General features: G+C 20.5%; 8 protein-coding genes across 14 annotated transcripts in view; 3 read left to right on the top strand and 5 right to left on the bottom strand.

The window, feature by feature from the left end:
* Positions 1 to 5,184: 5,184 nt before the first annotated feature.
* On the top strand, positions 5,185 to 6,209 carry LOC122711891 (N-alpha-acetyltransferase 38-B, NatC auxiliary subunit). The gene is made up of 2 exons (XM_043931058.1): positions 5,185 to 5,512; positions 5,954 to 6,209. The coding sequence occupies exons 1-2, from the start codon at positions 5,453 to 5,455 to the stop codon at positions 6,203 to 6,205; spliced, it is 312 nt and encodes a 103-aa protein (XP_043786993.1). The 5' UTR covers positions 5,185 to 5,452; the 3' UTR covers positions 6,206 to 6,209.
* A 140-nt stretch (positions 6,210 to 6,349) lies between these two features.
* LOC122711890 lies at positions 6,350 to 7,772 on the bottom strand. Its single transcript, XM_043931056.1, has 5 exons — positions 7,348 to 7,772; positions 7,061 to 7,263; positions 6,846 to 6,969; positions 6,570 to 6,771; positions 6,350 to 6,500 (listed from the first exon to the last, which is right to left on the bottom strand). Exons 1-5 carry the CDS (start codon positions 7,399 to 7,401, stop codon positions 6,445 to 6,447), a joined length of 639 nt encoding a protein of 212 aa, XP_043786991.1. The 5' UTR covers positions 7,402 to 7,772; the 3' UTR covers positions 6,350 to 6,444.
* Positions 7,773 to 8,129: 357 nt separating this feature from the next.
* On the bottom strand, positions 8,130 to 13,616 carry LOC122711798 (hypoxia up-regulated protein 1). Of its 2 annotated transcripts, none has more exons than XM_043930860.1 (9): positions 13,482 to 13,616; positions 12,892 to 13,029; positions 11,843 to 12,803; positions 11,482 to 11,744; positions 11,198 to 11,331; positions 10,891 to 11,129; positions 10,216 to 10,507; positions 9,693 to 10,122; positions 8,130 to 9,610 (listed from the first exon to the last, which is right to left on the bottom strand). In XM_043930860.1, exons 2-9 carry the CDS (start codon positions 13,027 to 13,029, stop codon positions 9,224 to 9,226), a joined length of 2,844 nt encoding a protein of 947 aa, XP_043786795.1. In that variant the 5' UTR covers positions 13,482 to 13,616; the 3' UTR covers positions 8,130 to 9,223. The 2 variants fall into 2 exon arrangements, with proteins under 2 accessions (XP_043786795.1, XP_043786796.1); XM_043930861.1 differs by having other exon boundaries at positions 10,936 to 11,129.
* A 688-nt stretch (positions 13,617 to 14,304) lies between these two features.
* LOC122711845 (transmembrane protein 50A) lies at positions 14,305 to 15,552 on the bottom strand. The gene is made up of 4 exons (XM_043930975.1): positions 15,268 to 15,552; positions 14,898 to 15,004; positions 14,662 to 14,822; positions 14,305 to 14,561 (listed from the first exon to the last, which is right to left on the bottom strand). The coding sequence occupies exons 1-4, from the start codon at positions 15,364 to 15,366 to the stop codon at positions 14,461 to 14,463; spliced, it is 468 nt and encodes a 155-aa protein (XP_043786910.1). The 5' UTR covers positions 15,367 to 15,552; the 3' UTR covers positions 14,305 to 14,460.
* A 134-nt stretch (positions 15,553 to 15,686) lies between these two features.
* LOC122711844 (programmed cell death protein 2) lies at positions 15,687 to 17,256 on the top strand. Of its 5 annotated transcripts, none has more exons than XM_043930973.1 (5): positions 15,687 to 15,986; positions 16,125 to 16,208; positions 16,293 to 16,719; positions 16,802 to 16,904; positions 16,992 to 17,256. In XM_043930973.1, exons 1-5 carry the CDS (start codon positions 15,845 to 15,847, stop codon positions 17,172 to 17,174), a joined length of 939 nt encoding a protein of 312 aa, XP_043786908.1. In that variant the 5' UTR covers positions 15,687 to 15,844; the 3' UTR covers positions 17,175 to 17,256. The 5 variants fall into 5 exon arrangements, with proteins under 5 accessions (XP_043786908.1, XP_043786907.1, XP_043786909.1 ...); XM_043930972.1 differs by having other exon boundaries at positions 15,700 to 16,208; positions 16,293 to 16,442; positions 16,551 to 16,719; XM_043930974.1 differs by having other exon boundaries at positions 15,701 to 15,986; positions 16,302 to 16,719.
* Positions 17,257 to 19,773: 2,517 nt separating this feature from the next.
* Positions 19,774 to 21,538, top strand: LOC122711915 (stromal cell-derived factor 2). Its single transcript, XM_043931097.1, has 4 exons — positions 19,774 to 20,254; positions 20,648 to 20,843; positions 20,908 to 21,132; positions 21,255 to 21,538. The coding sequence occupies exons 1-4, from the start codon at positions 20,179 to 20,181 to the stop codon at positions 21,421 to 21,423; spliced, it is 666 nt and encodes a 221-aa protein (XP_043787032.1). The 5' UTR covers positions 19,774 to 20,178; the 3' UTR covers positions 21,424 to 21,538.
* A 428-nt stretch (positions 21,539 to 21,966) lies between these two features.
* On the bottom strand, positions 21,967 to 22,836 carry LOC122711939 (palmitoyltransferase ZDHHC22-like). The gene has a single exon (XM_043931135.1). It carries the CDS (start codon positions 22,831 to 22,833, stop codon positions 22,024 to 22,026), a length of 810 nt encoding a protein of 269 aa, XP_043787070.1. The 5' UTR covers positions 22,834 to 22,836; the 3' UTR covers positions 21,967 to 22,023.
* A 1,452-nt stretch (positions 22,837 to 24,288) lies between these two features.
* LOC122711810 (nicotinate phosphoribosyltransferase) overlaps positions 24,289 to 27,319 on the bottom strand; it is a 6,150-nt gene continuing 3,119 nt past the window's right edge. Inside the window, exons 7-11 of one of the 2 annotated variants that reach the window (XM_043930877.1) lie at positions 26,672 to 26,857; positions 25,550 to 25,775; positions 25,148 to 25,468; positions 24,926 to 25,054; positions 24,290 to 24,859 (exon numbers count right to left, since the gene is read on the bottom strand). In XM_043930877.1, coding sequence (XP_043786812.1) covers positions 24,782 to 24,859; positions 24,926 to 25,054; positions 25,148 to 25,468; positions 25,550 to 25,775; positions 26,672 to 26,857 — 940 coding nt within the window. In that variant the 3' untranslated portion in view covers positions 24,290 to 24,781. Of the gene's footprint in view, positions 24,860 to 24,925; positions 25,055 to 25,147; positions 25,469 to 25,549; positions 25,776 to 26,671; positions 26,858 to 27,319 lie in introns of both variants that reach the window. The other variant, XM_043930878.1, reaches the window with a different exon arrangement.

The following is a 27,319-nucleotide window of genomic DNA, read 5'->3' as shown; positions in this document are numbered from 1 at the left end:
CCTTCCCCTCCTCATTTCCCAATAAATCAAGTTAATTTTCAGTTTAATTAATTCTACCGGAGGATCAGCAGTCATTGAAGTTAATTCTCTGAAAATAACAGACATAACATTTAAGTTTTGCTTACGAATATAGTTTAATTGAAATTTTCAATGCTCATTCGAAATTATATAGAATACTTACTTGTTTTTTATCATAATAAATAATGTGGAATGAGCAAGAGATTATACATAAATAATTAAAGATAAAATATAATAAAATTTTTAAAATATAAATAAATTTCTAGGAATTATGGAACTAAATAACTAAAAATATTGAGAAAATAATTTATATCGTACAAGAACAAATTCAGATAATTAAACAAACAATTATTTCTTCATATAAGAAGAGAAGTCTGTGTTAAGTTCTCTCAATGTTGAAAAAATTCCTAAGCCCCTTCTCGTGGTCTTTTCTCACAGATGTTTGAATCAAGATTACAACATTCTTGCTTTTTCTCGTTCCCCAGGTGAAGATTAAAATCTGGACCGGCCAGAGCAGTTGGACCATCGCCATTTTTTTTTTCTTTTTTTTTTTTTCCTATAACTTTATATCACGGATCATTTCCATTCGACGAATACGTGGCACATAAAATTCGCGAAATAAATATTTACACATAAAAAGAATTTGTCGAGTGAATTCACTATCAAACAATCATGAATATTTTGAAAATCTTGACACATGACAATTTTGTCTCTTTTTTTTTCTTTTCTTTTCAAAAATAAATTAAGAGTATTATTATATTCGTTTAATGAAATATCATGCGATACGTTTCAAAGTGATTTCAATGTTAAAGATCATTGCTGATATGATTATTCTCTAAAAAAAATTAATGGAAAATATTTTTATGTAAATTTCAATTCGTGAATATTATCAAAATCAAAGAAATATGAAATAACTAACTACGATATAATAAAAATTCTATACTCACTTTTGTATTTGTAAATTAACGACGGAATTAATTACAAATTGTCTCAACGCTTCGTATATTTCATCCAACTACGGAAATCAAGAGGGCGTTTAACCATTCGTTAAAGCGATGCACATAACCTGTACAAGCATTTAAATGAAAATGCCATAGACGGTGTTTCCGGATAACATAGGGAGTAATACTTAATAAAACAAAATTACATTAAACAAATAAATTTGATATTAAATGATGATTATAAAATTAAACATAGATACTTACTCGATTTTGATATAATAAAATTTTAACTCAAATATGTACCTGAATGGATATGCATCAATATTAATTAAATAAGAATATATTAAATAAAAAATTAAATTTGTTTAATAGAATAGTATAATTATATTTACATGGTTCGCTATTAAATTATATAAATTATATAAATATAAAATTCGCTTATTAAATAAAAAAATTCGCTATTAAGCATAAAATTGCAATGATTGAAATTAAAAGTGAATTTCAATATAAAATTATATATAATTATTTGTTTAAATCTTATCGTCGAAGAATATCATTCGTAAAGAAACTTGCATATATAATGTTTTATGAAATCGTCGTCTTAGAAATATATTAATATTAATATTTATATTAAAATATGATATCTATATTTTTTGCATTAAAAATTAAGATACATTACAATTTTGAAAGAGAAATAATGAAAGTATATTCAATTGATACCTCGTACTTTGTCTGTGATCACGCACCATGATCACGAATAGACAAAGAAATCAAATAGGAGAAAGACAGAAATAGGATAAAAATTAGGAAATCAGCGCCATCTCTAGAGAGTAGATAAACTAACATAAACAAGGAGAAATAGTAGAAAAAGGATAAAGATAGAATAAGAATTAACTGTTAGCACCATCTCTGCAAAATTATTCAAAACATGATGTTGATTCTCAATTTTTACTCTACCTTATCTTATAATTACAAATATATCACAGATATAAAACAGAATAGACTTTCTATGGAACTTTATGATATATGTTTTAAAATATTAATTATTATTCAAAAAAGTTTTTTATATTTATCATGTTATCATGTCTAGCATAAAATTAAATTATTCAAAAAGCATAAAGTAAACAACGCTTATATATTTCATAATTTTAAGAATTAAAACAAGAATGTTAATAAAATTTCTAAATGAAAAATATAATCGCGGCTAATTCATATTATTTCTTTAAAAAAATAACATAAAGAATAAACTAATTCATAATTAAAATAGCTGAAAACAATCACAATATTTTTTATATTTTAATACAATACTGTAGCATCACATAGCATTTTATACAACATTAACTCAAATTAAATTAGTAATTTATTGTTGCAGTATTAATGGAATTGAGATTCACTAATTACAAATAAAAAAAATTGCTAAGAAATTAAATGCACATGATCGATGACAATGATTATAATGTTTGTCTATATAGATTTTAAGCACAATGTTCGTTTCAAATCTATTTCGCGATGATGACTGCAAAATTAAAAAAAATGATGATAAATAATAATAAAATTCGAAAATTCGAAAATTCACTTTCTATTTTTCAAATTATTTTATCCTTTCTCTATAAAACATAAACTATGATCATAACATATATATTGAATATCCTTTTTTTTGTTTATAGTAATTTTATAAAATTAACTATTTATTTGCGTTAAACAAAAAATTAAATCTTCAAGATAAATATATAAATATGAATATATTAAAATAAACCAATAATCTAATTCAAATCTCATTTTTTTAAAAGCTCATAATGTAAATTAATGATGAACTCTAATAGTCAAATAAATAATATAATAATAGATAAATAAACAAAAAAAAATTATTATTTAAAAAATTATCAAAATAATATTTAATAAATGATCGAACAAAAGTATGTTAATAAAATAACAACATAAAAAAATAAAAAAATAAAAAAATAAATATTACACAATAGCCTAGTTTGAAGCAAAATAAGATACCATGATTTTTAATAATCGAATATTATCTTGTATAACGATTTCGATATATCGAATTACAAAATAGAAAGAAGAATATTCAAATTATTTACACTTAATATTTTTTTGAATATAACAAATCAAAACATGTGAAATGTAACACGAATATAAATCATCAATTTGAAAAAATGTTGAATTATAAGAAATATTTTCAGCCCTAGAATCCTATAAAATAAAATAAAAATAAATATAGAAATAATATATGAATTAAACTTATGGACAGATACATTTAGGAAAAATATATATATGAAAATATATATGTATGAATTGATTATAATGATTTAACTTCTACATGTTTATAAATAAAAAATATAATAATCATTTTTCTATTAAAATAAATAAAATCTTATGATATTTGCATAAAAATCGATTATTTTTTAATTATTATAATGTGTACAAAAACTATCAAACTCGAATATTACTTTCGAAGTTCCAATCAAAACAATAATATGTTGCAAAGACATTTAATTTCGATAATGATTAAACAAATACATATTATTAGAACAAATTAAATTTATTAATATATAATTAAATTTAATAATCGTAATACAATATTCTATTAATAAAATTAATTAATAAAAATTTTATGTAATTACGTATCTTTCAGTAAAATGTAACAAAATGCTACCTGTCACTATAACTTTCAACTGTAAACTGATGATGTGCGTAGTATGATGTGCACGTTGATTCGTCTCGCTGTTAAATCTTAGCAACTTTCTGATTGGATAGAACGATACAGTTTTTTATTCATTTCAACCGCGCGAAAATTGAAATATTATATATTGTATTATAATTGTAAATTTTTATATATTATAACAAAAAGTTTATTTTAACATATTTATCGTATATTGAAATGCGTTTTATAAAAATATTCCAATTAAAAATTATATAATAAGAATAAATTATTATAATTAATTTAATATAAAAATAATTCAAATTAAAAAAACTGAAACATAAAATTAAATTGATGAAAGAATTTAAAACAAAAAATTAACAAAATAAAAAACTAAAATAAAAACTAAATATAAATAAAAATATTTGTATCCATTTTCCAATATTATCTAATAATGAGATTTTAAAATATGTTAGTCTAGATCTTAATATTAAAAATCTAAAATTAAAATACATTATACCTTGAAAATCAATATATGAAATCAATATGATAAATCATTATACCTTGAATATCAATATAGTCTAATGACAATATCTTCATCAAAAATAATCTTATTTTACCTTATTTAAAACAAAATAACATAAAATTGAAAACTTTCATTATTTATTTCAATAATTAAATGATTAACATTTCCAAAAACTACAAAAAATAGAAGCTAAAAAATGAACAAGAAAAAAAAATAAAAAAATAAATGAGAATTAAAGAAAAAATAAAAAAAACATAAGAAAGAAAAAATGAATATATCAAAAAAATTATATATTGATTTAAATCATTTGCCAATTATTATATAAGGATTTTGATGAATTGATTTATATATATTTGAATATAAATTATTAAATTTTTAAAAAGTCATATAATAATAAATACATAAATCATATAATAATAATAAAATTTATATGATTAAATTTTAATTCTTTAGAAAAAACTTCTTTAAAAAAAACTTAATTTCATTTGCAGCATTTTACAAATGATATTCTAATTTTTATTCTATATCTATTATATATTGTTTTCTTTGTCTATAATATTCTGAATTCTTTGCACATTCAATATTTCTATTAACAAATTGAAGTTTTAAAGTCTATCTGTAAAATTATAATACATTACATTTTTTATTAATATAATATATTAATGTATTCCATTAATAACAAGAAAAAGAAGAAATAGCCGCAATTTTATGTTTAAAAATATTTGTTTGAGAAATATCATAAATAAATTTATATACAAATCTATATATATTTTTTAGAATTTTTTAGAAAAAGAAAAAAGAAACTAAAAATATATGTAATATATAAAATTACAAAAATATATATGAAAATATTATAAATATTTTATATATATTTTTATATATATATTTTTATATGTATAAAATTAATATAGATATATATATATGTAATATGTTTGTATAGTTTATATATAAATATTCAGATGCTAAAAATTATATCAGTTGAAGTTTGGTTTCATTTATAATATACAAAATTTTATATATATAAAGTAAAGATGACTAAAAATTATAAATGATTCCTTAATTTCTGTGATAAAAAAAAGCATTACATAAGAAATCTATTCTACATTTCGTCTGTGGTATTAATTTAAAGTGAACTGTTTACATTGCGAAAAAATTATCCTCAGATTAATTTAAATTGTAAATGTACTTTTATGAAATTTACAAAAATATATATTTTAAGAACAGTTAAGAACAATTTCATAAAGTGCATATAGTGATAAATTAAATTAATATTTTTTTTATTTAAAACGATATTTAAACATCAACAAAACAGACATGAAAGAAGGACACAACGTGTCCAATATAAAAGATGATTATATTCATGAAAATGGAGAGGTAATTTTATAACATTATATATTTTATATAATATTTTAGTATTATTCTTATTGAAAATATTTTCATAGTATTATTGGAAAATACACTTTATGTAAGAGGTTAAGTGCGTGTTCAATAGAAAAATATTTAACCTTTTAACTATATTTGAAATTTTATTTCAATAGTGTGATTTTACACTTTTATAATTTCATTATATTTTTTAATTCAAAAAATTATATTGTAATTTATATATTATTTATATATAATTTATATATGTATTTTATATACAATATTTAATATTGTTTGATATAAATAAAAAATAAATCATAATATAATAAAAATATAGTTAAAACGTAAATATTTATAAAATATTTATATAAAAATATATTTGTACAAATATATAATTTGAATTATAACAGAGCATTTTAGATTAGCATAAGTTTACTCATGTAATTGTAATAGGCTGTAAATACGGTTAATACAGAGGAATCTCCAGCAAAGCAGAAATTGCGTGGATGGCTAAATCGAAATTTAAGAATAAAAATGACAGATGGCCGTGTTTTAATAGGTGCATTCTTATGTACTGATCGTGATGCCAATGTGATTTTAGGATCATGTTCAGAATTTCTATCAGAGGACCACACAGAAGCAAGAACTCTTGGTTTAGTAATGATACCTGGTAGACATATTGTAACAATACATCTTGATGCTTGAGCAACTGTGTTTGTTTTGTTTGAAACTAACTATATAGAAATTCTTTCATTTCTTTCATTTTCTTTCTGAATTATATAATTTTATTTCTGTATTTTTTAAAATTTATATACATAATAATATGAACTATATTTCAAAAAAATGAAATATATAAGTAATTTATTTTTAACATATTATTTCTGTTTATTGTATAAAATCTTAAACATAAATTTTAAATTATAAACAAAAAATATTTTACTACATTAAGTTAATTCATTAATTTTTACTTTATCTGCAGACTTGGTATCTGTTTTATTAGCTATAAAAAAAATAAAATAAAATTAAAAAGAATTAACTTATCTATTATCATTAATTCCATTATACTTACAATTTTTAATGCATTCTTTTTGCACATTACAATATTCTTGTTCAAGTACCATAATATGGTTAATTTCTTTTTTTATGTTTCTTAATGCATCATCTATTCTTTGAGTAAGAGTGAAAGATAAATTATCCATTCCAGACAAATAACTTATTTCTGAAACAGCTACTGCCATTTTGTGTACATATTCAATATATCCTGTCAACTTCTACAAAAATATATTAAACATATTTTTTAATAGATCTAATAAAACTAATATAAATTTATTTTATTTCTTCTTACAGTTAAGATTTCTTTTTTACTTTGTACTTTTGATCTCAGTTCAACTATCATATCCCAATGTGTATCATTAACATTTAACTCTAAAGTTTCTCTTGAAAGAGAAATTAATTCGTTTAATAATACCCTAAAAAATATTTTTATATAATTTTGATGATATGATAAAGTTTTATTATCATATATCTATTAAACAGTTCTTCAATTTTTACGAGACATACTTATATTCATTACTTGCTTTCATTATTGCTGTATATGCAACAGTTAGTGATTGCGTTGCACTATTAACAGCATCTATGGTTGATTGTTGAATCATATATTCAGGAGTTAATTTTTTTATATCAATTGGTTCAAATTGTAATTTATCATCTGCTGTTGGTTTGTTAGTTTCTGGCTGATTTATATATGTAGAACTTGTAGCATACTAAACAATAGAAAAAAGTATTTAAAAAGATAAAATATAAAAAAATTTCCAAAATTACTTATTAAATAACATTCAGAATGTTACCAGAATAGGTCCAACTCTTTTCAATAATAATTGAAAAAATTGACGTAACGACATGATTTTTAATAAATAAACGTCCCTAGAAAAAATTAATTTTGGAAGCTAAAAATCAAAATTATTCATTTTTTTAAATAAAATCATTAAAAACGGGGTTAAGTTGCATGTTTCATAATTATTCTGAACAACACAAATCAAAAAGCGATTAATAAATCACAAAAAATTAATTTTTGATTTACATATTCAATATTGTAAGATATTTTATTTTTATATATCAAAATGCATTAAAAAATGAAGAAGTTAATATACCAAAACAACTTGTATTTACTTGTGAACGTTTTTGTACTATTTTCTCGCGATTGTGGAACGATCTAGCGACACAACACGAAATCAAATGTAGCTTTTAAACTATATGATCCTTTTGAATTATTAGTATATTTCTATAATCACATCTAAAAATTAATAATAAATTTTTATTTCCTTTTTCAAAATATAGTAATAATAATATTGAATAAAATATTTTAAAATTTTTTATTTTAATTGTTATAAATATTAAATAATGTAAGTTTATTACATTTACATATATAATATAATGTTTAATCTTAAATTTCACAAAATTTAAAATATCGAATATTTTTTAATGTATTAAGGAATAAAAATAAAAAAAAATAAATCACATATCAATAATAATTATTTTCATGTTATATAAAAATAAATAAATAATTATAAATTATGTTATTTGATATTGCATATAATTGCAGGAAGACTTTGCATATCTATATTTTTTTACAATTATTAAATTTAATATAAAATGTGCTAATAAAATAACATCAATTTTTTTTATTCTTTTGTTCATTAATATCCTACACATTGTTTTATTCGCCCAAAACAATAATTTATATAAATTAGATTCATTTGCATTTAATTAATTTAGAGAAATTTTTAAGAGAAAAAAATTATTTTGTATATAAAATGCAAATTGCATATTAAATGTATAAAAAATGCATTTTTTTTAAACAAACAACATTAGATATGGATTCACCTCACTTAATATAATTCATGACATATCAAATTACATGTATTTAATCATATAATTAAATATGTAATTATAAAAAATTATATTATAAATGCAGTGAGGCGCGTGCATGTATCATATGTGTATAAGATGCTGTAAAGTTAGGCGTTTTTTATGGCTAGGATTAATTAATTAGGAATGTAAAAAATAATGACTGTGAAATTTTTTTAAAAAAATAAAAATAAAAATGTGTTTTTTTAGAAAAATTGTTTCATATGTATGCATGTGTAATTATAATGCTTGATGTAAATATAGAAAATCAGCTTTAAATTATAGCATAGAGCATATCTAAGAATAAAATATGAAAAGTATCACAATTAAACATTATATTCATAGTAGATAAATCCGACCAAATAATGATGTATATGTATCATTTGTTAAATAATGACTTCATAATTTATTCATTTAATAAATGTATTTGATAATAATTGTTTAAAACTATTATGTTCAAATTTACTACTTGGCACTTAAAAAATGATTTTTTTATATGATGGTCGGTTTTTTTTTTTTCTTTTATATGCAAAACATCATGAAATAATACTCTTATTTTTTTGTATGAAAAATGAATTAAATATTTCTTATTAATTTTATACAAATATATAAAATTGAATAAAATAACATAATATTCAGATTTGCAAAATAATTCATCTAGCCAAAATGACACACAATTTTTCGAATTTGATTTAGATTTCTAAATGCATTCATAAATCTGTCCTATAGCATAACAAATTGTTTAACTTATTATATAAATAACCGAAATACTATCGGTCAATAATAAAAATCACACACTTTTAGATAAATCTTTTTTTAAAGTTCTTGATGTATTTCTTCTTGAGTACTTTTATGAACAATCTTAGGTTCATTATTTGATTCCGTGGATTTTTCTGAATCTAATGACTTTTCATTTTGTACTTCTGCATTTTTAGGATTTTCATTTTGAAGGTTTTCTGTCTGAGATTCAGGCTTAGAATCTGATTCTGGCCCTTCTTTTGAATTTGTTGTAGTTTCATTTATGTTCTCTGTATGATTTGTAGTAGATTCTTGTTTTGGTCTCCATATTTTTGCTTTATTAATAAGATAATTCACTTCCCTATCAAGTAATGCCATTTTATTTACAATATCACGAACTTTATATTTCACAGGTTCATATAAAGCTGTCTCAGTAAAAGATTTAACAATTGTATCGTAATATTCCTATGAAAATAATTATACATTTATATATATAACAATATAATAATTATTTATAAATATTTTAAATTATAATAAAATAATTTACCTGAGTTTCATTAATTACTTTCTCTAATGTTTCTATTTCAATTTGAGTAAAAATTTCATTAGATAAACTCAAATTGCGCATATTATTTAAAAATGTTGTGCTTGCATTTAACATAGATGTCATGCCTTTTAATGCTTCTGGGCGTTCTCTGTGTTCATAAACACGTTCGTATACATCATTAGTAAGTTTCTGAAGATATGATAGTTTTTCTTCATATATTTCAGCAGTTACACTGAATCCATCTTCATATAGCCATTCAGAAATTTCAGAACATGCTTTCAATATGCTTTCTGCTTCTTGAGATGTAGCAACGGTAGCATATTCTTCGGATTCTAATTTTTGTTGAGCATCAATTATAAATGTTTCTAAATTATTCAAAGCTGTTTCACGTTTTGTTTTTTCGAAATCATATACATCCAAACGATGCAATCTAAAATGATCATATGATATTTAAGTTAATGATTAATAGAAAATATGTAGAACATATTCTACATAAAATTATTATGCAGTTATTTATACTCACTTTGCTTGAGATTCAACAAGTTTATCTCCAGAAAGAATTTTTGATCCTAACTTGATTTCATCAGCTTTAATAGGATCTTTAATTGTTACAATTGTAGCCTTTTTTTCTTTCTCTTTTTCTATTTTTTCAGTTTTATTTACTATTTTATTATCTTCTGTAACTATACTATCATTTTTCTTTTTCATTTTATCTTCTGTCTCCTTTTGTAATTCAGAATATTCAGATTCTTCATGAACTGGTTTTATATCTTCTTTTGATGGTTCTTCTGATTTTCCTTCTTTGTCTTCTAATCCTACATTTTTTAAATATATTTATTTTAATATTTCATTTATATTTACAAAAAAATTAATAAAATAAAATTATATAAAATATAATTATACTTGTTTTGCGTAATTTTGTAAAAAAAGTTATAACTGATAAAACTGATTTAAATTTATTTTTAAAATATATTTTATGTTTCTTTTATGTCATTTAAAATACTTTACAAATGCTTGCAAAAAATGGTTATACATTTAAAAAAAATTATTCTAATGATTCATTTTTCCAAGTAAAGTTCTAAATTGCTGAATTCTTATATATTTAACAAAAAAAAACAATTATTATAAAATAAATACTAATAGCAATTATTATAAATTAGTAAATAGTAGCATTTTTTGCAATGCATTCTACGCAAACCTGCAAAAAGTTTACTAATAGTTGAACCAAGTATTGAAAAAGTACTCTCTTCTTCATCAGGAGCTAAACTTGATTTTTCCGATACTAATTCTACATTCACCAAATTCAATATGCCACTTTCATCCATAGCAAAATGTGCTTTAATGCCTTTACTTTCTGCTCCATCTTTAAGATGTTTATCTAAAGCTTCAGTAATACCAGATAAAGTTATTGTAGATAGATTGAAATTACCTATAGCACTAAAATTAAGACACTATAATAAATAAACATAAATATATTTTAAAAAATAACTATTAAATATACATACGCTATTTCATTAAATGGTAAATAGTCTAATTCGGCATAATTAATATGAAATTGAAAATTTTCTGTATACTTATTAAATGTAATAATTTTCTTCTGTGGGTAAGGATTCATTTTATTAAATAATGATTTTTTTACCTAAAAATATAATTTTTTGTATAATATTCAATTTTGATAAAAAATTTTAAGAAATAGTAAAAAAAAGAAAAAAGAATAACAATATATATAATATAATATATACAATATAATATATACAATATATACAAATACATAAAAATAAAATCTTACTTGTTTTATTCTATTATTAACTGTTCTATCAAAAACAATATGAATGGGAAACAATACAGCATCTTTAGTAACAAATTTTTTTACTTTAAATCCTTTACTAAGATCTGCAGCTTTATATACTGCTCCTAATACAGCTGCTTCATCTGTATTAATGTTTTTAGACAACTCAATTGTTAAATATTGACTTAAATGTTCTTGTATCTTTGGCATTCTAGTAGCAGCTCCCACTAATACAACTTGAGATATAGCATCCATTGTTAAACCTATAAAATTTACATTAATTTATGATATAATAAATATATTTTAATTTAATACATTTCAATATACCTGATGTTTTATTTATTAATTTATTTCAATATACCTGATGTTTTTAAAGCAATTTTAATAGGATTTGCTACTCGCTCGAATAAATCAGTACAAAGATGTTCTAATTTTTCTCTGGTAACTTGTAATCTAAAGTCAACTTCATCTATTAATCCTTCAATTTGGGCAAAATGATCTGTATTTGCACTTAATACATTCTTAACACGACCAGCTTCTTTAAAAAGTTTTGCCATTGCTCTTACATTGCTAAATACAGAATTTTTTGTTTTATTTAATGCATCAAATTCCTTTGCTAAATAATGTTGTAATCTAATTTGCACTTCTAATCCTCCTAAAGTACGATCATAACCCACACCCAAAATGGTAACATGTGGATTAGTTTCAATAAATCCCTTTTCCTTCGTTTTCACATTTTGATAACTGACAATTGTTGCAGTTGTACTGCTAGCTCCCATATCATAGAACATTACATAATGTGCGGTGTCATTTATTTCTTTACTGCGAAAAATTCCATAATTTAATGCAACTGCAGTGTAATCATTAATAAGTTGTAACACTTTAATTCCTGCAAGATCTGCAGCTTGCATAAGAGCTGTCCTTTCAATTTGATTGAAAAATCCTGGAACAGTTATTACTGCTTCACTTATCTTTTGACCAGCTGAATTTTCTGCAAATTCTTTTCCTTTATGCAAAATTTGTGCAAGTAATTCTTCTGGAGTATATGTAGTATTCTCATCTAGCCTAAATGTAATTGTTTTACGTTCTTCATCAGATATAATATCATAATATGGAAATCTTTTTTTATAAAGTTCTACTATAGGATTATCTATATATTTTCCTAAAAGATCTAGAATATAAGAAAAACTATTTTGGGGTGATCTAATTCCCACTATTTGAGCATCTTCTCCAAAACTTCTTTCTCCATTTCTAAATGCAATTGTAACTGGTGTTTTTCTCTTTGATTCCTTATTCAAAGCTATTTCCATAGGAACACCAGGCTACATAAATCATTAATAAATAATATTAATAAAATTTATGAATAATAAAATACATTAATAGTTTAATAATAAAATAAAGTTTACTTACTGAAACAATAGCAACTTTCATTGATTCACTACCTATATCAATACTCATAACAGCAATGCCATTGCTATGGTCAATAAAAGTTACAATAGTAATCAATAATAACCAAATAATGGACATATTTATTCCACTTGGTTTCATCTATAATTTACGACATATAAAAATATATGTTATATTTAAATTTAATTTTTAAGATATTTATTAAATATCTTAACTCAATGTTTTTAAATGTTAAATAATAAAAAAATAATATTTAATAAATATTTTTCATAATTAAAAAAATTTTAAACAAAAGAACATAAGTTCATTTAATAAGAAAAATTAAATTTTCTATAAAGAAACTCAAATTATAATATTGAATAGTACAGTATCTAAAGAAATTTTGAAATAAATATAATAAACATGAAATTACTGCAAATATTATAAATAAAAAGAAATCTATAAAACAATTTATAAGAAAATTATATATAAATCTTCGTGTAAAACATAATTATGTGAAAGATAAATTTCAATTACACGAGACTTCTGCAAAACTGTCAAATTTGGTTATGGTAACCAGAAATTTAAAAAAAATTTCAAAGAACTTTACTCACTTTTTCGTCTTTTTTTAAAAATATTAGTCTGACGACAAAAGAACTACTGTTCTTAAACCATTAGACATAGGTATACGTACGTTCCAATTTGTTTAAAGCAAGAAAAATAACGTACACCTTTTTCATCAAACTGAACAAGAAGCATGTGTTTGTGTGGCACAACGGGATTGGTAAAATAAGATGGAAGAAAACGATTATATTGGTCCGCGCTGGCAAATCAAAACGAATAAACCGCTATTCCATCCCCACTTTATTACAATATAGATAATTTCAAAGAATCAAAATTACACAAAAAGATGCTTTATTTTATTTTCTATGATTATTAATTCTAATAACTAAAATATATTTACTATATTAAATAATCACTTTTATTTTTATTTTAATTTTAGTAATAATATTTTCATTTTAATTTTTAGTAATAAAAAAATAGAAATAAATGATAAACAAAAATTAATAAATAAATGTAATTACAATTTATTTAATCAATTAAAATATATTTAATTTTCAGTCATTTAATATTACATCAATAAATGCAAAATTTGTTACAAGTAAATACATTATTAATTATATTAGTATTTGCAATAAAAGTGATATTTATATGTGAATATTTATTAAAAACAAAACTCTTAAATTTTAGCTCTATTTATCTTAAATTTTATAATAAAAAACTATTATAAAAAAATTGTTATTTTATTAAGCAAATTATCTCTTTATAATAGTATAATATTTATACACAATAATTATTTAGAAATAATTTGCTATGAATGATTAATATGAGTTTAACATTTAAATAACTACTTATATGTAAATAAATAAAAACAAAAAGAGTTTACAATTTTATAATGAACTAATATAATTCACAGTACAATGTGTGTAAGTATTTGTTCCTCAATAAGTGTTCTATTTGAAAATAAAATAGAACAAAAAACTTATGCACAAATATGTAAAAACGCTTGTAATGTACAAATGTTGATTAATCTCATAGTTCTTCTGATCGTCCAAATTTATAAGTAAGAGATCCCAAAAAAATAAATACATTTTGTAAAAAGAGACCTACACCAGGCCAATGATGTTGAGCTCCTAAAAAATTAAATTAATAATATTAAGATGATAATCATATTTTTATTAATCATAAATGATGTATATTATAATTAATTATAATTATAAATAATATACAAACCTATAGCTACAAAATCTGCAAATAAAATCCAACAAGCTGCAATAACTGCAGCAAATCCCATTACAAATCCAACAAATAACCAACCTCTTGCACCTCTAGCTCCAAGATAACCACCATTAAGTGCATCACCTCTCATTTGTGCATTCGTTACAGAATTTATCCTAAATTAAATAATTATTTTCAATTATTGCATATTATTGTCAGAAATATTATGATAAACATGAACATTTTCTTACATAAATAAAGATATAGTTCCAAATATTCCACATACATGATATGCCTTCGCCATTTCATTAGGATATTTCGCATGAGCATCAATAATAAACCACCATCCTACAAAAAACTGAAATTGCAAAAAAAAAAAATAATTATTTTATAATAAATCATTTGTAAAGACAAATAAAATTATAATAAGAAAAAGACATATATTTTAATTATTTTAATTATTTTAATTATTACATTAAAGTGTACTTATTTAATAAAAATTATATAAAAATAATATTATTACAAATAAATAATAAAAATTGATATGTTTTAGAAATAATTAAATTAAAAATATATTGTACTGTCAGTTTCATTTAGAATAATATAAACTTCAATATTTACCAATGTTCCGGCGAACATAGACACCAATACATTTCGTTTGTTGCCTATTTCGAACCATACGCATGTTGAAGATTGTAAACTTTCCAAAAAAGATGTCATTTCTCAAAATTCACAATAAAATAACTCAGAAATCTAATGTTACGATTAAACAGGTAACCTAAATAACAAGTATCAATCACCAATATCATCACACAAATATATATATATATATATATCAACTATGGAAAAACTACAATTCACGAAAATTATTCTTGAGATTGTAAACTTCCTTTAATATTAAGAATTTTTCCTATTATATTCATCGTGATATTATAAAGTATTCTATCTTATAAAGTATTTTTATATGTAATTTTTTTTAAATAAAATCATATTGTTACAAAGTATAATAAAAATATGATTTTTTTCTTTTTTATATAGTGTTATAATTCTAGTAACATTTTCTTAAGTTACATGATATGTAAAAAAATAAAAAGATAGAATAAATTAGCACATGGTCATAATATGTATTTAAACTATCATCAAAATAAATATTTATAAATATTTTCAATAAATTAAATAAATCTTAAATCTCTATAAAATGACATTGGATTTAGGTTTTGTGGAAAAGTGTGAATCTTGGCAAGTAGAAAGTAGATTTTTTCCAAGTAAAGTCGGTGGTAAACCAGCTTGGCTTAATTTAAGAGATATACCTGGAGAAAAAGATTTTCATTGTGAATATTGTAAAGAACCTTGTATTTTTTTATGTCAAATTTATGCACCATATGAAGATAACGAATATGCTTTTCATCGAACAATTTTTATTTTTATATGCAAAAAAATGGAATGTTGTAAATTAAATAAAAATGGAAATTTAAAAGTATTCCGTTCTCAATTACCAAGAATAAATGAATTTTATTCACCTGAACCTCCAATAGAACAAAGTAACTGGAGAATTGACATTAGTATGTATGTTAAAAACAATTACTTTAATAAATTTTATTAATGATTATTTAATGATTATTATAACAATTTTAAATGATTGAAAGTGATTTTAGGTACAAATAAATGGATAAAAACATGTTATACTTGTGGAATATTAGCACCTAATCATTGTTCTAAATGTAAAATTGTAAATTATTGTTGTCGAGCTCATCAAATTTATGATTGGAAACATGGGCATAAAGAGATTTGTGATGGTAATCAAAAAATAGTAAGAATAAATAAATTCTTATTTCCTGAATATGAAATAGTTATAGAAAGAGAAGATAAAGAAGATGCACATAATTCAAATGATTTGATTAAAGAAGAAGAAGAAATTAAAAAATATGAAACAATGGTACAAAAAAATGAAGCAGGAATTTTTCAAAATGAAGATGTACAAAATGAATTGATGAATATGGCTAATCAACAGGAAGATGAAACATTTTCTAAATTTCTTTCAACTATTAAAAAATATCCAGATCAAATATTAAGGTTTTCATATTATTTATTTTCCTTGTTTTATATTTCTTGATTATTACATTATTTATATATAATAAATTTTATCTATTTATAGATATGATAGAGGAGGCAATATTTTATACATTTCAGGATCTAGTAAAATTAATGAAGTACCAAAATGTTCAGAATGTAATGGAGAAAGACAATTTGAATTTCAGGTGAAATAAAAAAAATTTTATTTTTACAATATAAAAATTGTTGTAGTATAAAAATTTTGATATAACTAATAAGATTATTCTTTATAGATTATGCCTCAATTATTAAATTTCTTAGACTTTGAAAATACATTAAATTGTATTGATTGGGGTATTTTAGCAATATTTACATGTATAAAGTCATGTGTGCCTAAAAATGGATATAGCTTAGAATATGTATGGAAACAAGACATTATGGAAAGTAATCCTAATGAAAAATATTCAAGAGAATAATTAAATTGTACAATAAAAAAAATTATGAATATTTTATACAATAATTTTAATTTGAAATATATATATATGATTATTTTAATAATACTTTAGTTTTTATATTCTATATATTTATATTTTATATTTTATATTCTATATATTTATTATTTCAAATACATTACCAACTAATAAAAAATCTAAATATTCCTTAAAATAAAGTTATATTTCAGTAATTTATTTAATAAAATTAAAAACAAAATTTTAAAATATTACAAAGATAATTGGTAACAAAATAATATAATTAATGAAAAACATTGTCAACAAACAGAATATTATTATTAATATTATTATTAATATTAGAAATATTTAATAATATTAAAAAATATTAAAATAATACTTGTTATATATAGAATATATAATATTATTATTGTGAAAAAATTAATATGGAAAAAAAATATATGGATATTGTTTTATACAATTAGAGCTATAACTTTAAACTGTAAAATAAAATAAAATGTCGGAGATAAAATTAAATGTTTTTTAATAATATGATTCATCATGTAATTCATATATTTCCTTCAGAAATTTTATATTTAAATAAAATATATAGTATACTTATCTTTAAAAATATCTCAATAATAATTATATATATATCAATCAATTACTTTTATAATAAAATGTATTGAAATATAATTATTCTTATATATTCTTGTATATTCTTAGAATTCCCTAATTTATTAAATACATTTTTTAGTACAAATATACAAAATACTAACTTACAGTTTATTTTTTTTATAAAATTAAAAATAAATATTTAGATTAATTTTTTATTAAAAGAAATTAGTTATTTAATAAGACATTAATATATAGATTAAATAACTTAAAATATTAATAATAAAGAGTAAAATAAAATTTTTAAATATTAATCACAATTAATAAATTAGCTATTAAATACTTTCTAACAATTTTTGAATAATTTCGTATGAAAAAATAAAACAAAAAATATATTATATATAATTTACGAATCTATTATATAAATTTTTCGAATTATATTTTCTTAATTTAATTTATCAATATTCAATCATTCAGCAGTGATTCTTATATTTATTTATTATTTTTTATATTATTACAACCTGTTAATTATATTATAATTTTAAACATATTAACATTAATAATAATTTTATATGAAAATATAATATAAAAGTAATGTAAATATATTTTTATGTTATTATGTGAAAAATATATAATAATATATTATAGATAAAAATATAGTTTGAATTAACTATACTGATTAACGTAGTTCAATTGAGTACCTCTATACGGAAGTGACAGGAATTGCGATTGGTAGGGTAGCGTTATTTTATTACGTGTCATATACGCAAATCTTTTCTCTATTGCTTGAGAATTCCAAAAACGAGTTTTTGGGAAGTTTTTTAATATTTGATTATCTTAATTATATACATATTAAAGGTATTAAAATTTATATTTTTATTTAAACAGAATAAAATACAAGTTTATTATTTTGGTTTATTATTGTAAAGCGCGTGTATATTAATAACATTTAAAACTGTCATAAACATATGTAATATAAATATATTTAATTTACTTTATTATTTTTAAAAAATAAATTCAATAGGATAAAAAAATATTTGCAAAGAAATAATAAATATTAAATTTATAAAAATCATTTTAAATAATATATTAATAGTAACATAAGGATTTTGACTTAAATGATAGAAAATTATAAATATTAAAAAATTTCATCAATAATATTTTTTGAACACTTAAAAACTTTTTTATTAATATTTTATCATAATTTTATAATTTCAATTGTAACACTTTTATATTAAAACATGTAAAAGAAAAAGTGTAATAAATTCATTTCAATATTATTTTATTAATATGCATATTTTATTTGTAGCAGGAAGATGCGTCAATTAAAGGGAAAAACAAAAGAAACAAATAAACAGAAGAAAGAGAGAAAAAAGGAATTTTTGGAAAATAAACAACGTGTTTTTACAGTTGTGTTACCAACAATTGCTGCAATATTTGTTATAATAGCAGCATACGTTTATGTTAAAACCCGTCCGAAAGTTGTTGAGTATTAATTGGCGTGTGTTCATTATTAATCATTAAAATACAATACCAATGTATTTCAAGAATGCTTGGACAGTTCCTTGATACATTTGTACAATTAAATAAGAATTATTTAAATAAGAAAGCAGATTTAAATGCTGCTCATATGATACTTCATTCCTAACATTTAATAATCAAATATGAACATTATGCATTAATTATATGACTTTTACAAAATATTTTTCATGCTAAATGTTATACAATATTGGGATATATATAATTATATATATATATACATATATATATATTTATATATATATATATGTATATATATATTAATATAATATCAAAATTATGTGTATATATATATATATATATCAATTCAAAGGAAATATAATTAAGACATTTTTATTATATAAATAGAAAAAAAATATTTGTGCTATTATTAAAAAAATTTGCCTAAAAAGTAGTTAGTTTCTAAATTTATAGATTAAATTGCTGTTTATTGTATTTTTCAAATGTAACTTTATAAAATGTTAATCAAATTATTCCAACATAAAGTATGATTCCAAGAATGTTGTTGCAATTTTAGCATAATACAAATTTTTTTCATATGAATTATTTTACATAATTCTATGAAATATCTAGTAGCTTTATTATTCTTTGAAAGAAAAATAAAAAAATGTTTTATAAAATATTTGCATAATAAACATGAATATAAAATAATTTTAATACGTTCCTATTATTTTCAAAATTATCTAAATTAAATGAATATCAGCTATATTTATTATCATTAGTAAACAATGAATGTATAATCAGGAACCAAAAAATTGAGAACCCCTGAATACGTTACACCAATAGAAATTTAACACGAACATGGATATATTTATGTACGTGTATTGAACTTTCAGTTTCTATTTCTCTATAGATCGAATACTTTATTATTTTAAAAATGAGAGAAAAGTTCGTTTATTTCTCATTTATGATTTCATTCGTAATATTTTTACTTTGGACAAGTCCTGTGAAAGGTATATTAATAATATTTATTTTCATGAAACGTCAAAATTACATATAGTAATGTATATATTTTGAAATATTATTAATTTTTTTTTTTTTTTTTGATTAAGTTACTAAATTATCATATTTCAAAAATTTTATAAAATTTTCATTTGAAAAAGATTTCATTATTATAGAATACTTTATAAATCATTAATTATTTAGTTAACCTATTTTCATTTAAAATAATTAAAAAATTGAATTTCTATTAAAACTAATCATTTTAATAAATATTATTTTAATATATTTTTTAAAATTTCTAAAAATTCATAATTCTAAGAATTTGTATAATTTAATTGTACATTTTTAAGGAAACTTTATTTTTAATTTAATTTAATTAAATAAGAAAGTATGTATGTATACAGCTAAAGGAACACAACATGTGACATGCGGTTCTACATTAAAATTAATGAATGTAAATTATAAAGTAAGATTACATTCTCATGATATAAAATATGGAAGTGGTAGTGGTCAACAATCTGTAACAGGAACCTCAGCTAAAGAAGATGGAAATTCTTATTGGCTTGTAAAAGCAGGAACAAAAAAACAATGTACCAGAGGGTATATATTTAATCATTTCAATATTTGATTTTTAAATAATAATTATAATATGCAATAATTATAGGATACCAATTAAATGTGGAGATATTATAAGATTAGAACATATAGCAACAAAAAAAAATCTACATTCCCATCGTGTCAGTTCACCACTTAGTGGTAAACAAGAAATATCTGCTTATGGAGATAATAAAGGGGAAGGTGATAATGGTGATAATTGGCTTTTAATATGTCAAACTGAATTTTGGAGAAGAGATGAATCAATTATGTTGAAACATGTAGATACAGATACGTGAGTTTTCTATATTTTTATATTATGTATAAAAAAATTCCTTAATAATTAATAATTCTTAATGGCTTGTAAAAGCAGGAACAAATTAAAAATTATTATTAAAAAATTCTGTTATTTTATAGATATTTAGCAGTAAGTGGAAGAGTTTATGGTAATCCCATTACTGGACAAACTGAAGTGGTAGGCGAATATTCCTCTAGTTCTCCTCATATTGAATGGATGACAACAGAAGGAGTATTTATTCATCCTAATGATTTTAAAGCTCAACATCATATTCATACAGAATTATAAAATAAATTTTTTAGTATAATATAAAATTTTTCTTGATAATAATAATGACAATTATAACAAATGAATTAAAATTTATATAAATATTTTATTAATTTATTTCTTTTCATTATCTTCAGATCAATATCTAATATTTTATATGTTTGTAAAAAAAATTTTCACATTATTTTTAAATATCTCTAAGAAAATAATTTTATTAATAATTTTCAAAAAAATTGTATTAAAAAATTATTATTATTTTAAAGGCCAAATAAAATGAATGTTTCTTATTGTTTTTGTTATAATCTTTATTATATATGTGAATCTCGTAATGGAAAATATTATAATATTATATGTATAAAAATTTATGAAGAGTGCAATGATTTATGATTCATACAGAAGTATAAATATGTAAATGTATTAGATGTATATGATATTTATTACAATATAATATAATTTACATAATTGAGAAATGTATTTTATTGTATATACATTGTTTATATGAAAAATGCATAAATATATTTTTTTATTTAATTATCTTAATAAATTTCTTCATTTAGTTATATTTATTATTATTATCATTTATGGTAATTTTAACTATTCTAGTCATTTGTTTTTATTATATTATATTTGCTTCAATTCATATTTCCCATTAAGATCTCTAGTTCCTATGAGACCATTATATGGAAAAATAATATTTGACAGACCGTAACTTCCAAAAATTTCTTTCAAAGTTTGTTTTTCTGATATATTTGCATATTTTTGTTTACCTGTCATACAACTATGCAATTTCCATGTTGCATATATCAAACAAATACATAAAATAGAAACTAATATATCAAATATTGTAACAAGTAATATATAAGTATTTTCTCTAGAATATAATAATTTGATAAGAGCAATAGGAAAACAGAAATTCAAAAATATATTAAAAGAATCTGTATCTGTTCTTATTACACGATTAATATTCTCATATAAATATGGTCCAAGAATACATAATGAATATATACATGTTAATGATGTATAAAAACAAAATAAAATGAAATTACCTATATTTTGCCTTAATATACAAGCACCCAAAAAAAAACAATGATGATCACGAAAATGGAAACACTTTTTACAAAAAATACAATGTTGTGTTGGTTTGCATGTATAATTAATACATTTTTCACAATACCAATATTTATGTTCAGCATTATTTTCTGCTTTATTATGTATTAATAATTTTTTTCCTATTATTTTAACTTCCATAATTGTTGCATTTTGACTTATAGCATATATTGAATACCAATTTAAATATACTTGAATACAAAAAAATATGAAAACTGGAGTAAGTTTTTCATTAATATATATTGTTAAAATAATAACAATTATACTATATAACAATGCAATGAATGGGCAAATTTTTATAATAATTTGTGGAAATCCTTTCATATTTTTTGTTGTATCTTTTATAATACAAGTTTAAAGTTAATTAATTTTAATATATGATTAAGATAAAATACGAAGTGTCTTCTTTACTTTTTTTAGTATAAATCCATTATAATTGTATCAATACAATTTTTCTTTTCCTGTAAAATGTATAGAAAAAATAAGGAAAAATATTACGATTTTCCCATCTATTTTTTTAGTTACTTTTTAAATTTTAGTGGTAAAATGAAACAAAATTTTTAATATTTAATGTTTTTTTAATGTTTATTAAAAAATATCACAAATTAAAAAAAGATGTATAATTATAGAATTCAATATAAATTGGTTATTTGCTAAAAAAGGGAATATGTATGTATATATATAATGTATGTATGTATATATATATATATATTTATATTTGTGTGTATGTGTATAAATATATATACATATATATAAATATCTGCAGAAAGAACTAAATTGCACATATTGTAAAATATTTTCGAATCATAATTTATTATTTGTAATTCTTTGATTTTTATCATATATAACCTCTTCTATTTCATCGTAAATATTTTATCTAGAAAGATTACCTGTTTTTCTTTTAAATAAAGGATATTATTATAACGATGATATAATATATTTAATGTTAATACAATATGATTATTTTATTTTTTTATATGTTTATAAAATATATTTAATACTTAAATGAATATTGATTTTAAAAATTGTAGAAACTAATACTCAAGAAATATAAAACATATTATTTTAACTTCCATAAGATAGAAATGATTAAATGGAATAATTAAATTCTTTATTGAGTTTTTTGAGAATATAAGTATAATAACTATAATATAAAAAAAAGAAAAATTTTTATTACATATTTTTTACGCTTAAAAATTGATCATATTGATAATAATATTTTAGATAATAAATTCGATTAATAAATAACAAATTTTTATAAAAATTTTTATTTTTTATTGATATATTTGATTTACATGAACTTTAATTTGAAAAGACAGCATATTTAATATGTAAAATAATAAAATTTTTGTGTAAATAAGATTAAATTATAAAAATTCTCTTGAATGAAATAGGTAATTTCAAAAATAAAAATTTAATGAAAATTTCGTAATATATTTAATGATTAAAATGTTTTTTTTTATATTACATATTAAAAAGATTTCTCTCTATATTTTTTTGTACAGCTTTATATATTTTAAAATTTTATATTTTTATTATGCTCAAACTTTGTACATTTTTTTTCAAGGAGAAATCGTCTTTAAATTTTAATTTTTTTCATTGCTTATAAATATATATTGAATTACTTATATTGAGTAAGTACATACATTTTTATTTTACAAAATTATTTTTCTCTTTTCAATTTCTTTTATTTTCATTATAAAAAAAATTCGTAATTCTTTTTTAAACTAGAAAATATAGAAAATATTATCAATAAATGATATTAATATATAAAAAAAAATTTTAGACATATTAATGAATATTTACACTTAATTTACATTGCCGATTCTATAATTTTTCTTCTATTATATACATTCAATGTTTCCTATTTACATATGAAATTACTTGTGCATTATTAATTTATGTTTATTCATTTTCTATGTTTTTAAAAATCAAAAGTAGCTAAATATGTATGATAGTTACATATACTATCACACATTCTATACTTGTTGTATACATTTATACATTTGTATACATTTTCATATTTATAATCTATACTTTTGTTTCCTACAAACAATTCATCCTATACTTGTAAAGCTATATGAATATAAAATAATTTTTACAAGTTATCAAAATACAATTTTTATAAGTTATCAAAATAATGTATATGTACTATTATAGTCAAATACTTGTACAGATAAAATTTTAAATCTTTGAATAATATGTTGATAGGCTATTTAAATACGTGATCTTTTTTTTGTTACTTTCTTATAATAATGATGTATTTACAGTTTCACGAAAGTTCACCAATGGGTGCGTGTTGTAACCATAAATCATGTATAAAATTATACAAATCATCACTAACAGCAACCTGTATAAATTATCATAATTTTCAATTTTAACGAAATATTTTATAATTCAAAGTATTAAAACTCACTTTATATGGTGTAGGATTTAGGTTTCTCTTGTGATCATTTCTAAGTGTTCTTAAAGACTCTTGGACTTTATTTCGTATTTCTTGTAATGTAAGTAAAGGTTGGCATAATTTACCATTTTTCCAATAAACCTAAGTATTTATAGAAAAATATTATAAATTATGAAATTTTTATTGAATTAAATTATGAAATTTATTATAGAAATTTATATTTTATTAATTTACCTTATGTAGTGGCTCCACTCGCGTTGGAATAACATAAGCTCTTTTTGACTCTTGAAAAGGATGTCTACAAAGAACTTTATGTTTTACTTGTGGTATTTCTTCTGTTGATCTTTGTAAGAGATCAATTAAAGCACATCCATCTGCTCCATATAATCTAAATGCAACTTTTTTACCAGGTATTGTTATTTTACTAACATCATGACTGATTTTTATTCTAGGTTGATCATTAATTTCAACCATTTTATAAACGCAACCTAGTGCTGGTTGTTTTTGACATGTTACCAAATGCGTTCCAATTCCAAAACAATCAATCTTATGATTCTATAAAATCAATATTTTTTATAAAAATAAAAAAATTTATGATAAACTGAAATTGTATTTTTTCATATTGTATTTATCTACCTGTTCATTTAAACTTAGAATGGTCTCTTCATTGATGTCATTTGATGCACAGATTGTTAATTTCCCAAACCAAGGTATATTATATTTAATACCAATTCTTTCAAACAAATCTCTGGCGAAATTACTTTGATATGCTAAATCGCCACTGTCGAGTCTTATACCAATTGCTTTATAACCCAAATCATTTAAAGCTAGTGCCACTGCACAAAAGTTTAGAAGACCACTCCTAAGTATAAAATTTACTTATAAATTATACATATAAATTATCATCATAATACAATAGAAAAAGTATTATCAATTATGCATGCATTAATATTATCATAAAATATTATTCTGAAACATAATGTATATTTGTGTTTATTTTATATAAACACAAAACATATAAAATTATTGTAAAAATCTTTTATATAAAATTAAAATTTACTACAACATAAATATGAGATATATATTAAAAATATATGTATATGTATATATATTAAAATTTTTATATAAGGTAAATATGAGATATATATTACATGCAAGTGATTGATATTAATTATGATACAATAAAAAATCAAATAATCTATTAATAGATTTTATTAATATTCCGTTTATATTCTATTAATTTTTTATAATTTACATTTATATATATCTAAATTTTTACAATTAAAATTATTATTAATAAAATGCGAATCAGTTAATGGTTATTTTTTATATGGCTGAATTGGGAAGGGTGCTATATAAGGTCGTATATAATACAAAATTCATCAAATTTTTTACAAAATGACTCACGATTTTAAATTTTTTATTATTGTTTTATAAGAAAAATAAAAAAAAGATCTATAAATTTGCCCGCTTTACAGAATGATATTTTTTTTCATAAATTAATAAAATTAATATTAGAATAATATTATACTTGAAATATGAAATATGTGTTATTTTATATTTTAAACTCAAAATTATTAACATAAATAATAATATATAATAAATTTAACAATCTAACAAAATAAAAATTCTATTAATATATATTTATTATTCATGAATATAATATTGAGTAATTATTTGGATTTGATAAATATGATAAAAAAATGATAAAATATGATGATTTATTCTGCAAAGCAGACAAAATAAATAATATCGTACCTCACATAGAGCTCACCCAATTCGCCTTGACTTAAAAAGCCATTCTTGTGATGTGAAGTTGATTCTGATATAACCGGATCATTTCTGACACCATTTTGGGCATGTTTATTGGACCCATTTATTAGATGTTTATTCTTTACATTTAGGCTGACTATATATGCTTGTCTCTTGGCCGAAGATTCAATGCTATAAACACACTTTTGTTAGGCTATAGTGTGTATATATTTCATGCCTGCTTTGAATTTTTCATTAAAATTACATATTTATTTATATACATATCAAATGCAATTAACCATAGTTTTAGTTGAAAATAAAATTAATGATAAATTTCTAATAATGTGAAAAGTTTCATTAAAAAATATTTTTAATATTTTACAATATATTTTATAAAATTTATCACTTAACTCTTATAACAAAATTTTAAAATTTTCTCAAGAAAATTATCTTAGGAGAAATTATCTTAGAAAAATAAATAATAGATTTTCTTTATATTTATATTTAGTTCTATATATTTTTACTATGTATTTCTTTCATTACTTCACATCATGCATACTAAAAAAAACACAAATTGTATTTAAATTAAATATTATAAGCTTATAATTAACAATAAATTCTATAAATAAATTAATATTAAGTAAAAAGTGAAAT

Source organism: Apis laboriosa, unplaced genomic scaffold (assembly GCF_014066325.1).
Source record: "Apis laboriosa isolate Shangri-la unplaced genomic scaffold, ASM1406632v1 scaffold18_cov149, whole genome shotgun sequence".
Lineage (NCBI taxonomy): Eukaryota > Metazoa > Arthropoda > Insecta > Hymenoptera > Apidae > Apis > Apis laboriosa.
The sequence above is the reverse complement of the archived record's forward strand: the minus strand, read 5'-3'. Positions and strand labels throughout refer to the sequence as shown.